The sequence below is a fragment of the Stegostoma tigrinum genome, chromosome 6, assembly GCF_030684315.1.
Source record: "Stegostoma tigrinum isolate sSteTig4 chromosome 6, sSteTig4.hap1, whole genome shotgun sequence".
NCBI classification, from domain to species: Eukaryota; Metazoa; Chordata; class Chondrichthyes; order Orectolobiformes; family Stegostomatidae; genus Stegostoma; species Stegostoma tigrinum.
The window spans coordinates 2,145,091-2,160,488 of record NC_081359.1 but is presented as its reverse complement, the minus strand read 5'-3'; the positions used below and the strand labels follow the sequence as shown (position 1 = coordinate 2,160,488).

Here is a 15,398-nt window from a genome sequence, read left to right as displayed (position 1 = left end):
ATTAAGACCACTAAAAGCTGGGTGGTAGAGTGAACTTTGAAGGGCATGTAGAGGTGCTTCAGTGTGATTTAGGTGAGCTGAGTGAGTGAGCAGATGTGTGGCCGATGCAGTACAATGTGGATAAATGGGTAGTTATCCACTTTAATAGCAAAAACAGGAATTATTATCTGAATGGCAATAGATTGGGAAATGGGAGGTGCAACACGACCCAGGTGCAGTTGCAGAGAGTGGTAACAAACACAATGGTATGTTGGCCTCTGGAGCAAAAGGATTTGAGTACTTGAACAGGAATGACTTGCTGCAGTTATACAGGGCATTGATGAAGCTACACCCTGGAATATTGTGCGCAGGTTTGGTCTCCTTATCCGAGGAAGGATGTACTGATTATGGACAGAGTGCAACAAAGGTTTACCAGGCTGATTGCTGAGATGGCAAGGCTGGCATATGAAGAGAGATTGGATTGGTTAGCACTATATACACTGGAGTGCAGAATAAAGAGGGGGACCTCATAGAAACCTATAAAATTCTAACAGGATCAGACAGGGTAGATGCAGGAAAGATGCTTCCTATGACCAGGGAGTTCAGAATCATGTGTAAAGCCTAAGGATACAGAGGAGGCCACTGAGGAATGAGATGAGGAGAAATGTCTTCACCCAGAAGCTGGGGAGTCTGTGGAATTCATTGCCACGGAAAGTGGTAGAGGTCAATACATTGAATGTTTTTAAGAAAGAGTTAGATATAGTTCGTAGAATTAAAGGGATTGAAGGGAATGGGAAGAAAGCAGAAGAAGTTACTATGTTGGATGATCAGCCATGAACATATTGAATGGCAGACCAAGCTTTAAGGGCTGAATGGGCCAGCCCTTGCTCCTTTATTCTACATTTACAATCAATGACAATAGTGGCACAATTAAAGAGTAAGAGGGAAGTACAGATGAGGAGTGTCTTCTTCCCCAGAACCAGCAGAGAAGGACGCCATGTCTCCAGGCCCTGCCAGCCTGCTCTGAGGTTGCTACCTGGGTCAGTGCAGTTTCCATGGCCCAGAGAATACTCAACACAACAGGAAAAGGCACTCACTCTATCCCTGCTACTGCACCCACCTCCCATCAAGGCTCAGGCTCTATCACTCCCACACATGCGTGCAGCATCTTCTCTCTGTCACTTACTTGTGTCCCTCCTCCTGCACCATGTAAGCACTCTGCACTGTCTACTCACTCACTCACTCAGGACATCACCTCCTTCCCAGGGGTAACAACTGGGCCACCCATTTTCATATCACTTAATCCCTCCTTTTCCCTCATTACAGGATAAGATGGTGAATAATCAGGGCAAAAGAGACAGGATTGGGGGTTCCCAATTTTCACCTCTTTAAACTCTCTGAGAGGATCTCGGCCTTGGCAGGTGAAGATTGGGACCAATTCTGTAGAGATGCTAAAACCTGCATATCCCAGCAACTGAGAAAAAAAACTTTGTTCATTAATGCATTTCCCACTCACTTCCCTTCTGCGTATGGCCTGCTTATATATCATAATCACTTGTTCACATCACATTTTGGCATAGAGTCTTACACATCCTTCAAAACCTTTCCAATTCATGTACTTATTCAAATGTCTTTTAATTGCAAAACTATACCTGTATCTACCACTTCGTCCGGCTGTTTATTCTATTTTCTAGCCACCCTCTGTGTGAAAAAATTGTCGCTTGTATTCTTTTTAAATCTTTCCCTCTCAGCTGAAAAATATGGCCCCTAGTTTTGAACTCCCCTACCCTAGGCAGAGACCTTTGCTATTCACCTTATCCATGCCCTGCATGATTTTATAAACCTCTATAAGGTCCCCCCTTAACATCCTACACTCCAGTGAAATAAGTCCCAGCCTATCCTGCCTCTCCTTATAACTCAAACCCTCTGGTCCTGGCAACATCCTTGTAAATCTTTCTGAGCCCTCTCCAATTTAGTAATATATTTCCTATAGCAGGGTGTCCACAACTGCATAGAGCCTTTTGTCTTCTGCAGGTATCTGTAGAATGTCCAGGAAACTACAACCAAAGGGAAACCTCCAACACATCTCCTCCTACATCTCCAAGGATGGGATCACTGACCCCTGCCAGGGGGCACCAGTAAGGCTGCCTTCTGCATCCTCCAGTAGCTCAGGTTGTGATCCACTGGTGATATTTGGCCCAGTTTAGAGTGGGTAGCCCCTGCTGGTCAGCACTTCACTACCATGTCTCTGCAGCTGGCAGAGAGAGAAATGCCCCAGATCACTGGCCCTTGGAGGATTAGCAAGACCAGGCAGGAGAGCAGCCCCATGCAACAGCAATTAGGAATTTGATACAAATGCACAAGCAGATACAGGAGCAGAAGCAGGTTTGTCAGTGGCCACTGCGACTCTACTGCCTCAGGCATGCCATCGCCTGGCTGCTCCCATGGACAGATTGGTGCATCCCAAGGAAAGCAAAGAATGGGCACATTATATGGATGTGAGATTGACGTAGCACATTACTATACAGCAAGATATCCTCCCACTTGACTGATGACTACTGTTAAAGATGCCAAGCAACCTGACTTTGTTACTGCACCAAACAGTGAGATGAGATAGAAGAAACTTGAGCCTGTAGCTGAGGGGCTAAAGTACAAGCAGGTAAGGTAAGGCTGGTATGCTGTGGGCATCCAGGTAGACGCTAAGTGACTGAGAGCTAAGTGAGCATGAGTAGCCTGAGACACAGCCTGGTCCGTCCATGATAATAAAGTGTGAAGCTGGATGAACACAGCAGGCCAAGCAGCATCTCAGGAGCACCTGAGGTGTTGCTTGGCCTGCTGTGTTCATCCAGCTTCACACTTTATTATCTTGGATTCTCCAGCATCTGCAGTTCCCATTATCACTGGTCCGTCCATGAGCTGGTGTTGGTCTGAATGAGACAATGTGGCACTTCAAAAGGATACAAACAGATTGGTTGAGTGAGCAGATAGGTGGCAGATAAAGTTCAACACATAGCAGTGTACATTTTGTGATATATTTTGGCAGACAGAACATAAGAACACTACAAAAATAAAAGATCCTAGCTTAAAGAATGTGCAGGAAAAGGCAGGCCTGTGTAGTTCTGTGGATAGGTCCTTAAAGACAGTCGGGCAGGCAATTAACGAAGCATACAGAAAATCTAGGATTTATTAAAAGGGACATACAGTACTACAGCAGGGATGTTATGCTGAACTTATACAAGAAACTAGTCAGACCTCAGTTCAAGGACTGTGAATAGTTCTAAGTTAGCAAATGTGAACTGAACTTCATTAGTAAATGTATGGTAGACTGTGTACCAAAGAAGTTAATCCAAGAATTCCTTAGATGAAGCAGCAAATCCATTGCCTACTGAAGACGAGGCAGGCAGCATTCAAATTGGGTGGCTCAGACCAATCCAGATACGACTCCATAAGGCCATCAGGGAGGCCAAGAGGCAGTACTGGACGGAGAGAGGCCAAAACCAACCAAACAGGCTCCTGCTGTCTATGGCATTATGGGATACAAAATGAAATGGTGTAAGATAGCGGACATCCCTCCCTTACACACCCAATGATTTCTACTCTGGGTTTGAGCAGAATACCACCAGCACGGTGACACCTGCTCCGACAGCCCCAGACACACCTGGTCCCCCTGTCACTGCTGCAGACTCAGAGCAGTCTCACTGGGAGTCAACCCAAGGCCCAGACGGTGTCCCCGACTGAGCACTCAGATCCTGTACAGACCAACTGGTGGAGGTATTCACCGACATCTTCAATCTCTCCCTCCTACATGCCAAAGTGCCCACCTGCTTCAAGAAGACCATCATCATCTCTGTACCCAAGCAAACATATGCACTGTGCCTTAATGATTACCACCCAATGGCACTGACTTCAATAATCATGAAGTGCTTTGAGAGGCTGGCCATGGCCCACATCAGCTCCAGTCTCCCAGCCTGCCTCGATCTCCCACAGTTTGCGACTGACATAACAGATCCACAGAGGATGCCACATCCCTAGTCCTGCACTCATCCCTGGAACATCTGGGCAACAAAGACGTCTATCCACCTATCCCCTCCTCCTACCTCAAGCCCCACCCCCATCATACCTACTAACTGCACCCTGCTCCCTTGACCTGTCCATCCTCACCTGGACTGACCTATCTCCTCCTTACCTCCCCACCTACATTCACCTCTACTGGCTCCATCCCCACCTCTTTGACCTGTCTATCTCCTCTCCATCTATCCTCTCCTCTATCCATCTCTTATCTGCCCCCTCCTCCCTATTCATTTCAGAACGCCCTTCCCCTCCCCCATTTCTGAAGAAGGGTCTGGGCCTGAAATGGCAGCCTTCCTGCTCCTCTGATGCTGCTTGGCCTGCTGTGTTCATCCTGCTCCACACCTTGTTATCTCAAAACCATGTGACCTTGGTCTCGGCTCTACTCTCTGCAACAGGATGCTCAGTTTTCTGACCCACAGGCCACAATCAGCGAGGATGGGTGACTGCGCCCCCTCCACAATAACACTCAACACTGGAGCCCCCCTGCCAGGATATATCCTTGGCCCCTTACTGTACTCCCTCTGCACCCACAACTGTGTCGCCAAATTCCAAATGAATGCCATCTACAAGTTCACTGATGACACCACTGTAGTGGGACAGACATTTTACAGCAATGTGTCAAAATACAGAAAGGAGATAGCGAGTTTTGAGAAGATTTGTAGCTCAGGTTGAGGTTCTGGATGTGAGTTTGCTCGCTGAGCTGGAAGGTTAGTTTTCAGACGTTTCATCACCATTCCAGGTAACATCATCAGTGAGCCTCCGGTGAAACGCTGGTGTTATGTCCCACTTTCTATTTATCTGTTTAGGTTTCCTTGGGTTGGTGACGTCGTTTCCTGCGTTGGTGATGTCATTTCCTGTTCTTTTTCTCAGGGGCTGGTACATTGACTCCAAATCAATGTGTTTGTTGATGGAGTTCCGGTTGGAATGCCATGCTTCTAGGAATTCTCGCGCATGTCTCTGTTTGGCTTGTCCTAGGATGGATGTGTTGTCCCAATCAAAGTGGTGTCCTTCCTCATCTGTATGTAAGGATATGAGTGATAGTGGGTCATGTCTTCTGTGGGTACCACAGCACTTCTAGCTAGGAGTCCTCATAGAAAATGTCACAAACATCTGGATCAGAGGGAGAAAGCTGTTTATGATTTAAGAACAGCAGAAGAAAGGCATGTAGATTTTGAGAGACTAAGTTTTAATTTATTTTCGCTTATTACTTAGGTTTATATAAGTGGAACTTGTGTTTATTAGACCAGATTTTCAGTAGAATTTAGTTCAGTCAGGAAATAGTTATGAGTTAAGGGGGAATTTTTAGATTTGTTAGTAATTCTGTTAATGTGTTCACTGATCGGGTTAAATAAATAAACTGTTACTTGTCACATATAAAGTGAATACCAAGAATTTTCTTTCATTTAAACTGCCTTTCTCTGTAACAAAGTTCACTGCATCCTTCATTCAGAAGGTGAGATGAAAAATGCGATGTAAGTATACACACAAATTTAGTCTCATAAAAAATCTGGCATAGGACATAGAACAGGCCCTTCGGCCCTCGATGTTGCGCAACATGTGAACTAATCTAAGCCCCTCCCCCTACACTATCCCATCATTATCCATTTGCTTATCCAAGGACTGTTTAAATTCCCCTAATGTGGCTGAGTTAACTACACTGGCAGGCAGGGCGTTCCACGCCCTTACCACTCTCTGAGTAAAGAACCTGCCTCTGACATCTGTCTTAACTCTATCACCCCTCAATTTGTACCTATGCCCCCTCGTACAAACTGAAATCATCATACTCGGAAAAAGACTCTCACTGTCCACCCTACCTAATCCTCTGATCATCTTGTATGTCTCTATTAAATCCCTGCTTAGCCTCCTTCTCTCCAATGAGAACAGACCCAAGTCCCTCAGCTTTCCTTCATAGGGCCTTCCCTCCATACCAGGCAACATCCTGGTAACTCTCCTCGGCGCCTTTTCCAATGCTTCCACATCCTTCCTGTAATGGGGTAACCAGAACTGCACGCAATATTCTAAATGAGGCCGCACTAGCGTTTTGTACAGTTGCAGCATGAAACTGTACAAAATCTGGTAGCAATCTGGTGGCTATACAAAAAACAATAATTAAACTATACAAATCTGAAAACACATCTAATGACTGTCCAAATTATTGACTAATGTTGAAATTGTTGTGATGAATTTGAGGTTTTGTATAATTAACACTAATCTGAAAGCTGGTCGTGAGACAATAATAGGCAACCCTAAATGATTACCTCATACTAGATGAAAAGGACCATTTACAAGTTCGCTAACAACACCAACGTAGTGAAATGGATATCTAACAACAATAAGCCGAAATACAGAAGGGAGTTGGAGGGCTTGGTGACATGGTGCAATGAAACAACCTTCTCCTCAACATCAGCAAAACGAAGGAAATGATCATCAACTTCAGAAAGAAAGGAGGAGGTCACGCTCCCATCTACATTAATGGAATGGAGGCTGAGAGAGTGCAGAGCATCAAGTTCCTCAGGGTGACCATAACCAACGACCCGTTCTGGATTCCCTACGCAGATGTGATTGTCAAGAAGTCACAACACAACTCATTTCCCTTAGGTGGCTCAGGAAATTTGCCATGTCCATAAAGTCGCTCACCAACTTCTAACGATGTACCACAGAAAGCATAGTGTGTGTGCCATAATGGCCTGGCACGGCAGCTACTCTGCCCGGGACCGAAAGAAAGTACAAAAGGTGGTGTGCACAGCCCAGACCATCATGGAAGCCAACTTCCCGTCCATGGACTCCATTTACACAACTCACCGCCATAGAAAGGCTGCCAATCGCACTGCAGAAATGATCTCCTACAACCTCATCTGTCAGGCAGAGGATACGCAAGCCTGAACACACGTACCAGCTGGAACACCAGCTGTTTAGGAACAGCTTCTTCCCAGCCGTTATCAGACTGATGAACAGACTCTCCAGCCTCAAATAATGATTGATCTTGGTAATGTTGAACTCATTTAGCACGCACTCTGTGCAATGTAATCTGTACCCCTGCCTAAGTCATTTTGATCTGTACATCCTTGTTTACTACTGCCTGCATGCACTGCTCGTGAACAAAGCTTTTCATTGCGTTTCGGTACACGTGACAATCAATCAAACAATGCTGTCCAATTTCTAACAACATACATTTGAATTTATTCTTGAAAACTGGAGGTAGGGAGCAGACATATTTTGTAAGGGTGTCACATCCAGTATAATTATCAAACTTTGGCCCTGTCATTTCTTTTAACTAATTAGTGGTTTGCTTATCCGAGCTAGCGTTGCAGATTAGTGTCACAGCATCAATCCCTTGGATAACAGTTTGTAGTTATGTATAATTCTTAACAGAACAGCCACTTCACATTGTCCAGTGGAGAGTTTATCATATATTTTTGCAACCATTATTAAAAATTGCAGCCGGCTGTTCGTTTTACTGAAAAGTAACACTGCGCTGAACATTCCTGTATCTATTCTGTCAGAGAGAGAAAGAGAGAAGAAAAACAGTGCGCAGACAAAAAAGATTATTGAAATTAAGACAGGGAATAAAACAGTCTAAACAGGTGATTACGGGGATTATAAGTAGTTGAAAATAGGTTAACTGTGTAAAAAGTGATCATTTCATAAAAGGCCTGTGTGTGGGGATGGGAAATAGACATGGAAGGAGATAGTCATGCTCTAGAATTGTTAAACTCCATGTGTTTTGAGTGTGGGAGTGTCTTCTTTTGAGATGGCTGCCTCACTCACTGCCAGTCTCAGCAAACTTACGATGGGAAATGATGTAACAGTAATCGGGTGATCACAGGCTGGTTACAGCCTCAGGATTCCAACGGAACTGAAAGCTCAATTATTTCCTTGGCTCATGGCAGTTCAATTCCCCAGAGTTAGTAAGTCTCATATTAGCATATCTGAGTAAACTATTGGCTGTGTTAGGTGTCCAAATCCAAAATCAGGATGTGTTGGTGCAGAGATTGGAATGAGGGACAGATGGATCTCATCGAATATGAGTTGGCTGACTGGAGTTGTTAACCTGGGCCAATCAGGGAGCCTTGGCTGATAGATATAAACAGGAGTCTCAGGGACTCTGTATCAGTGATAATGGGAACTGCAGATGCTGGAGAAGATGATGAAGGGTCTACGTCTGAAATGTCAGTTTTTGTGCTCCTGAGATGCTGCTTGGCCTGCTGTGTTCATCCAGCTTCACACTTTGTTATCTCTGAGACTCTCCTCATTTTAGGGATTAATTCTGAATGAGCTGGTTAGAGTCCATGGACTGGGTACATAATCTATAGGGGGTGACTTGATGACCAGGATACCAGCCTCTGTGGAGTTTTTCAATTGGGATGCAGGATGCAGGGCCTGAAAGGTTAATGTTTTAGGGCCTTTTGTTTAGTTTTCAATGCAAAAGAAATAGGAAGTCATGGTAGGTTAAAGTATTAAAATGGAATCATGCAATGGAATGGTTTCATAGGCCCTTCTAGAAATTCCTGGACTTTAGCAATGTTTTCAGAGTCAGGTGTTTAGTCATCTGGGGGAGGTCTTGATTTTACAGTCTCAAACTACCCCTGAGTGTGCCAGCACCAGTCAAGTGTTGGTGGTGGTGGTGAAGTGTCAGTGCTGACTCCAACTCAATGCCACTGTAGCTTTCCATTTGATGGATAAGGCAGTGTTCGGTGCAGTGGTGTGTACAGCAGCTTGTGAATGCCTTGACCGTCAGGGACTATACTCCTTATGATTTGCACAAATCAGCCAGCTTGCCCCTTTGTCTTCGATGGTCTGTAACCCAGCATACAGACGTGCATTTACAAGACTGCAGGGCACCTGTAGTGTAAGAGTCCCAACTTGAATTCTGCAGGTTTTTATTCACCCATGGTGTCGCTTGATGGCTAGTCTGAAGTTGCCCTCGAAGGCTCTTTTAGGGAGGGAGTTCCAGGATTTTGACCCAACCACACTGGAGAAATGGAAATCTATTCCCAAGTCAGGATGGTGAGTGGCTTGGAGGGGAAGTTGAAGGTGGTGGTATTCCTATATATTTGCTGCCCTTGTCCTTCTATACAGGAGTGGTCATGGATCTGGAAGGTACTAGCTGAGGATCTTTGATGAATTGATAAAGGTGATTTGTTAGTATAGTGGAATACTGGGAAGGCTTTTGAAATGTTCCCCCAAAGAAGGTTGATTAGAAAAGTTAATTATGCTGACATAGGTTAAATTGGCTAACAGACAGAAAACAGGAGGATAAGGGTCATTCTTTGCGGAGGCAGTGGCCTAGTGGTATTATCACTGGACATTAATCCAGAGAACTAGATAACATTCTGGGGACACTGGTTCAAATCCTGCCATGGTAGATGGTGGGAGGAGGTGTATTCTAGGTATTCATCCTCTCTCCCACCCAACATCTTGCAAAAAAAAGTTATCATCCTATACCCTATTCCCTATTCCCAATTCCTTCACCTCTGCCGCATCTGTTCCCAGGATGAGGCATTCCACTCCCATACATCTCCGATGTCCTCGTTTTTCAAGGACTGAAACTTCCAACCTGTCCCCCCACAGTGGTTGAGAACGCCCTCGACCGTGTCTCCCACATTTCCCGCAACTCATCCCTCACACCCCTCGTAATAACCACCAAAAGAGAATCCTCCTCATCCTCACATACCACCCCACCAACCTACGGATAGAACACATCATCCTCCGACACTTCCGCTATCTACAATTCGACCCTACCACCAAAGACATTTATCCTTCCCCCACCCTTGCCTACCTTCCGGAGAGGCCACTCTCTCCATGACTCCCTTGTCTGCTCCACACTCCCGTCCAACCCCACCACACCTGGCACTTTTCCCTGCAACTACAGGAAGTGCTACACTTGCCCCCACACCTCCTCCCTCACCCACATCCCAGGCCCCAAGAAGACTTTCCACATCAAGCAGATGTTCACCTGCACATCTGCCAACGTGGTATACTGCATCCACTGTACCCGGTGTGGCTTCCTCTACATTGGAGAAGCCAAGCAGAGGCTTGGGGACCACTTTGCAGAACACCTACGCTCGGTTCGCAATAAACAACTGCACCTCCCAGTTGTGAACCATTTCAACTCCCCCTCCCATTCGTTAGACGACATGTCCATCCCGGGCCTCCTGCTGTGCCACAACGATGCCACCCGAAGGTTGCAGGAACAGCAACTCATATTCTGCTTGGGAACTCTGCAGCCCAATGGTATCAATGTGGATTTCACAAGCTTCAAAATCTCCCCTCCCCTTACCGCATCCCAAAACCAATCCAGCTCATCCCCTGCCTCCCTAAACTGTTCTTCCTCTCACCTATCCCCTCCTCCCACCTCAAGCCGCACCTCCATTTCCTACCTACTAGCCTCATCCCTCCCCCTTGGCCTGTCCATCCTCCCTGGACTGACCTATCTCCTCCCTACCTCCCCCCCTACACTCACCTTTACTGGCTCCATCCCCGCCTCTTTAACTTGTCTGTCTGCTCTCCACCCTATCTTCTCCTCTATCCATCTTCGATCTGTCTCCTGCTGTCTCCCTATTTATTTCAGAACCCTCTCCCCATTCCCCTTTTCTCATGAAGGGTCTAGGCCCGAAACGTCATCTTTTGTGCTCCTAAGATGTTGCTTGGCCTCTTATGTTCATCCAGCTCTACACCTTGTTATCTCTTTATTTCAAGAAGATTTGAATACAGGAGTAGTGAAGTTTTGCTTCAATTATGTAGAACTTTTGTTAACCTGCATTTAGATTACTGTCACAACAACACAAAAACTAAGTTGCTGTTGAAGCTCAGCTGGTCTGGCTGTACCTGTGAGGGAAAAATGGAGTCAATGTTTCGAGTACAATGACCCTTCCTCAGAACAGTTCTGAGGAAGAGTCACTGCATCCGAAACATTAACTGTTATTTTTCCTTCAAAGATGCTGCTAGATCTGCTGAGCTTTTCCAGCAACTTTGTTTTTGCTCCTGATTTACAGCATCCGAGGTTCTTTCAGTTCTTATTTAGATTACTATCTGTATATTTGATCCCCTTGTGTTTCGAAGGATATTATTGTCACTAGGGATTGTTACAGAGAAGGGGAGGTTAAATGAAAGAAAATCCCTGATGTACAGTTTATAAGTAATGACTTATTTATTTAACCCTAACTGTGAACAAATTAACAGAATTACTAACAAACCGAATGATTCCCCTCTAACTCCTAACTGAATAAAATTCTACTGGTATGCTATTCTAGAATATAGATCTCACTTGTGCAAGTAATAAGAAAAATAAATTAAAACTTAGTCTCTCAAAGTCCACACGGAATGTGTCTCCAGGGTGCTCAGCCTTCTTCACTGTCTCTCTAGTCATGAACACCTTTCTTCCACTGACCCAGCTGTTAAGGATGTTTTCTGTGTGAAGTCTCCTGAGGGAATAAGTCTCCTGAGAGAACTGTCAGTGAGAAGTGCCATCATACCTTTCATGGATAGATGGCATTTGTTAGAGAGTCTAGCGGTTTCTTATTCAGAGCTAAATGCTTATTTCTTAGAACAGTTCACTCTCACACTAATTTTCAAAAAAACCCTCTCCCTGTTACCTTGGATGACATATCAATTTTCTTATAATAACATTGGTCCGAGGTTGGCACAATCATCAGATTTAAATTCAGTTGGCTTTCAACCGCTAAGTATTTGGTTTAAATTAATTGGTTGATTCCAGCTTGTTGCCAAAACATCAAAATATGCCTGTGGTCTCCAATCACACAGCCCATTGATACATGTTTCCATTTTAGAACTGGCTATACATCTTCAGCTACATACAGACACTTTTTATTTTCTGTGTAAGTTTCTAAGCTTGGTGCAGGACTTTACTTCTTGAAGGGGCCATGCTCTGTTCTTCCTTATCATTCTTTTACAAAGAAATTCTAGTTTCCTGCCCTTTAGTTCACGGTTAGTCAACACAACTTTGTAACAGGTATATGACAATGGTGTACCAGATTTGTTTCTGGGATGGTGGGTGGGTTCTATGAAGAGAAACTGATAGAACTAGGCCCGTTTTATCTAGAGTTTCTAAATGTGCAAGATACTTAAGAGAATAGACAGGTGCATGCAGTAAGATATAAGTCCAGAATGAGGTGATACAAGTGCAAAATAAGGAGGAAGTCACTGCAATGAAAAAAAAATTTCTCAGAGGTCTATGAACCTTTCTTAACTAGTCTGTAGAATTGTTTTCCCAATTTTGGCATTAACACCCCGCTTTTAGTCAGAATGATATGTGTAGTTGATAGAGCTACGTGTGTCATTTTTGTTTCTTATATCTTTATTGATGCTGGGTGATCTATCCCATTTCCTTGCTAGGCCGTTTTAGAAGGTACTTCAGAATGATCCAAACCATAGTGGATGTGGAATCCAAAACAGGCAATCACGGCATGTTTTCCTTTCCTGTGATCACATGGGTCCATTTGGTCAACAACTGATCGACACAATATTTTTGAAATTCCAGCTTTTTATTAAATGAATTCAAATTCCTCTATGTGCTGCATTAGGATTCAAACTCACATCCTCAGAGCAATTTCTTGGGTGTCTGGATTGCTAGTCCACTCACAACGTTATTACACCCAACCTCCCCCTTACTAGAGTTGCTGGTATGACAACACTTTGCATACTTCCTCCACCCAGTATTTATGTAGGTGTTAGCCAAGTGTTAGCATTTATCCAACAACATAGAAAGATTTCCCATTATCTCTTGGCCACAAAAACGTTAATTACCAAACTTATGAAAGCCAATAGCCATCTCATCAATTTCCTCCCAAAAAGCACAGAAGTGATGAAAGATGTTGTTTCGGAAGAGTTCCTGATGAAAGATTTCCTGACGCCGCAACAAAGGAATTTATACTTTAATAGGAATTTGGAACCCTTCATGATTTGCAACTGTCGGACACGTCAGTCCTGGGACTGTCCACAAATTCTCCAAATGTCACATGGAGTCAAACTTAGGGCAGTTTTGCTGTAATTAGTCATCCAGGAAATGTTAGACAGTTTAACACCTCATCTAATTGCTGGTTATTACAGAAGTCATGCCCCGATCACTCACATTGAACACCCAACATACAAACCAGCTCACTGTCTCCTAACTATTCTTCCGAGTCCCAACTCCCTGTCATCTTATCTCCTGACCAACCCTCTGATCTGCCTGGCCAGCCTTCATCACCCAATTATAACAGGAACCTAACCTGACTACTGCAGCCTAGCTACCCCTTCCACCTGACTCAACAATCACCTTATACACCTTTTTCACTCAACTTTCTCACTCATCTCCCCATATCAATTACCTGCCACTCTATGCATTTGCTATTCTATCCACCTGCCACCTCACTTGTCACCCTAACCCTTCCCCCTCACTTACTCACTTATCTCATCTACCGGACCTACTTTCCTCATCCGCCTATCCACCTACTTACTCAGTCAATCATCAACGCATGCACTTATGTGTTCACGAACGTTCATCCATTCAATAACACAAAACAGCTAGTCCTGTCAAAAGGTTATGTCTGCTCTCTGATGCTACAGCACTGCAGTGGAGCTCATCAAGGGAGCTTATGTTCTGCCTTTCTGGAGAAGCAACAAATGTGGGGCAATGTCAGGTCTGACAAATGTTCGAGTAGAGCACCTGCTAATATTTTAATGATGATGATTGCCATTCTGTGGAACTTTGGGCAGTTAGACAGTGGAGCAGTCCAAGTCCAAATTGCTGAGGATCTGCGAGGCGGAGAGGTCATGTTTCTGTAAAACAACTTTTTCAACAGCTTATCGGCTTCAGACAAAAGCCATTTATTTGTGCAAATGCTTCTAACCCAGGGCTGAGGTCCCTCCTATTCATCACTTTATGGAAAGCCTCACTGACACACAGTCTGCCATCCCTCATTTTGTTTGCAGTGTTAAAGATAAGAATTCAACAAGCTTGCTAGCTCAATGGAAGCCACTACCATGGCTGATTCCAGCAGATGTAACCAGCCTTGGCAAGCAGAGCTCAATCAAAGGAAGATCTTAAACAAGGGTTGACCTAAAGTGGGGAGTAATAAAGAAGATGAATTAATGCAGCAGGTGGATTAAGGCTGTGTCACAAATCTGCAGAATGTTTTCGATCTGGAAAAAGGCCCCTTGGCCCACTGAGTCTGCACTGGTCATCAAGCATCCAACTATTCTAATCCTATTTTCCAGCACTTGGCCCCAGAGCCTTGGTGTTTCAAGTGTTTGTCTAAATAGTTCTTAAATATCTTGGCCCTCAAGTTTCCTACCATTTCAAGGAGTAAGTTCCAGATAACGCCAATGCTGTGGATGAGGGGAAAAGAAACCTTTCTGAAATCCCTCCTTAACCTCTTTTTCCTTCCCTTAAAATTGTGCCCCTTGGTTAATGACCCCCCTACTGAGAGGAAAAGTTTCTCCCTGTAAATGCCCCACTGACTTTGTACACTTCAATCAGATTATGATCCCACACATGCTCTCCTCCCCTCAGCTTTCCCTGCTCTAAGGAAAACTGCCGCAGCTTCCCTAGTCTCTTGTCATTAGCCGAATTGCTCCAGCCCAAGGAACATCCTGGTGAGTCTCTTCTACATTCTTTCCAGTGCAATTATATCTGTCCTACACTACAGCAACCAGACTGCTCCCAGTATTCCAGTTGTGGCCGACCTAACATTAAAGCTCCATCATAACATCCATGCTTTTGTACTAAAAGCCTTGTCTATCAGAGGCAAGTATCCAATATGGCTTCTTAATATCTTCTCCACCTCTCCTGCTGCCTTCTTGCATCTATGGACATGCACACCCAGGTCACACTGATCCTCTGTGCTTTCTACGTCCTTCAGTTTAGTGCATATTCTCTTGTTATTTCTCCAAAAATGTATTACCTCACATTTTTCAGGATTAAATTCCATTTATCTGTCTAGCTCATCTGAGCAAACCGTCTAAATTCCCTAAATAACAGGGTTTTCCTCCTCACTACTGACCACACCAATAACTTTCATGCCACCTGCATCTACTGATCATAACTCCTACATTCATATCTAGATTATTAATGTACGAGAAAGCAGTTGGGGACTTCAGCACAGAATCCTGTACTATGCCACAGGGCACAGGCTTCCAGCCATAAAAGCGCTCTTCAAACATCATACTTTGCCCCATGTGACTGTACCAACTTTGGATCCAATTTGTCAAATTGCCCTGAATCCCAGAGGATCTTGGCTTTTGAACCAGTCTGCTGTGTGAGAATGTGCTAAAATTCTTACTGAAGTCTCAGTAAAGTACTTCAAGTGCACTCGTCTCATCTATACACCTCGTCACCTCTTCAGAAA

At 44.4% G+C, this 15,398-nt stretch overlaps 1 protein-coding gene across 1 annotated transcript in view; it reads left to right on the top strand.

The window, feature by feature from the left end:
* Positions 1 to 15,398, top strand: part of LOC125453436 (uncharacterized) — a 221,303-nt gene that overhangs the window by 147,486 nt on the left and 58,419 nt on the right. The window contains exons 33-36 of the mRNA XM_048533047.2: positions 2,014 to 2,117; positions 4,446 to 4,489; positions 6,458 to 6,608; positions 8,927 to 9,057. Coding sequence (XP_048389004.2) covers positions 2,014 to 2,117; positions 4,446 to 4,489; positions 6,458 to 6,608; positions 8,927 to 9,057 — 430 coding nt within the window. The remainder of the gene's footprint in view (positions 1 to 2,013; positions 2,118 to 4,445; positions 4,490 to 6,457; positions 6,609 to 8,926; positions 9,058 to 15,398) is intronic.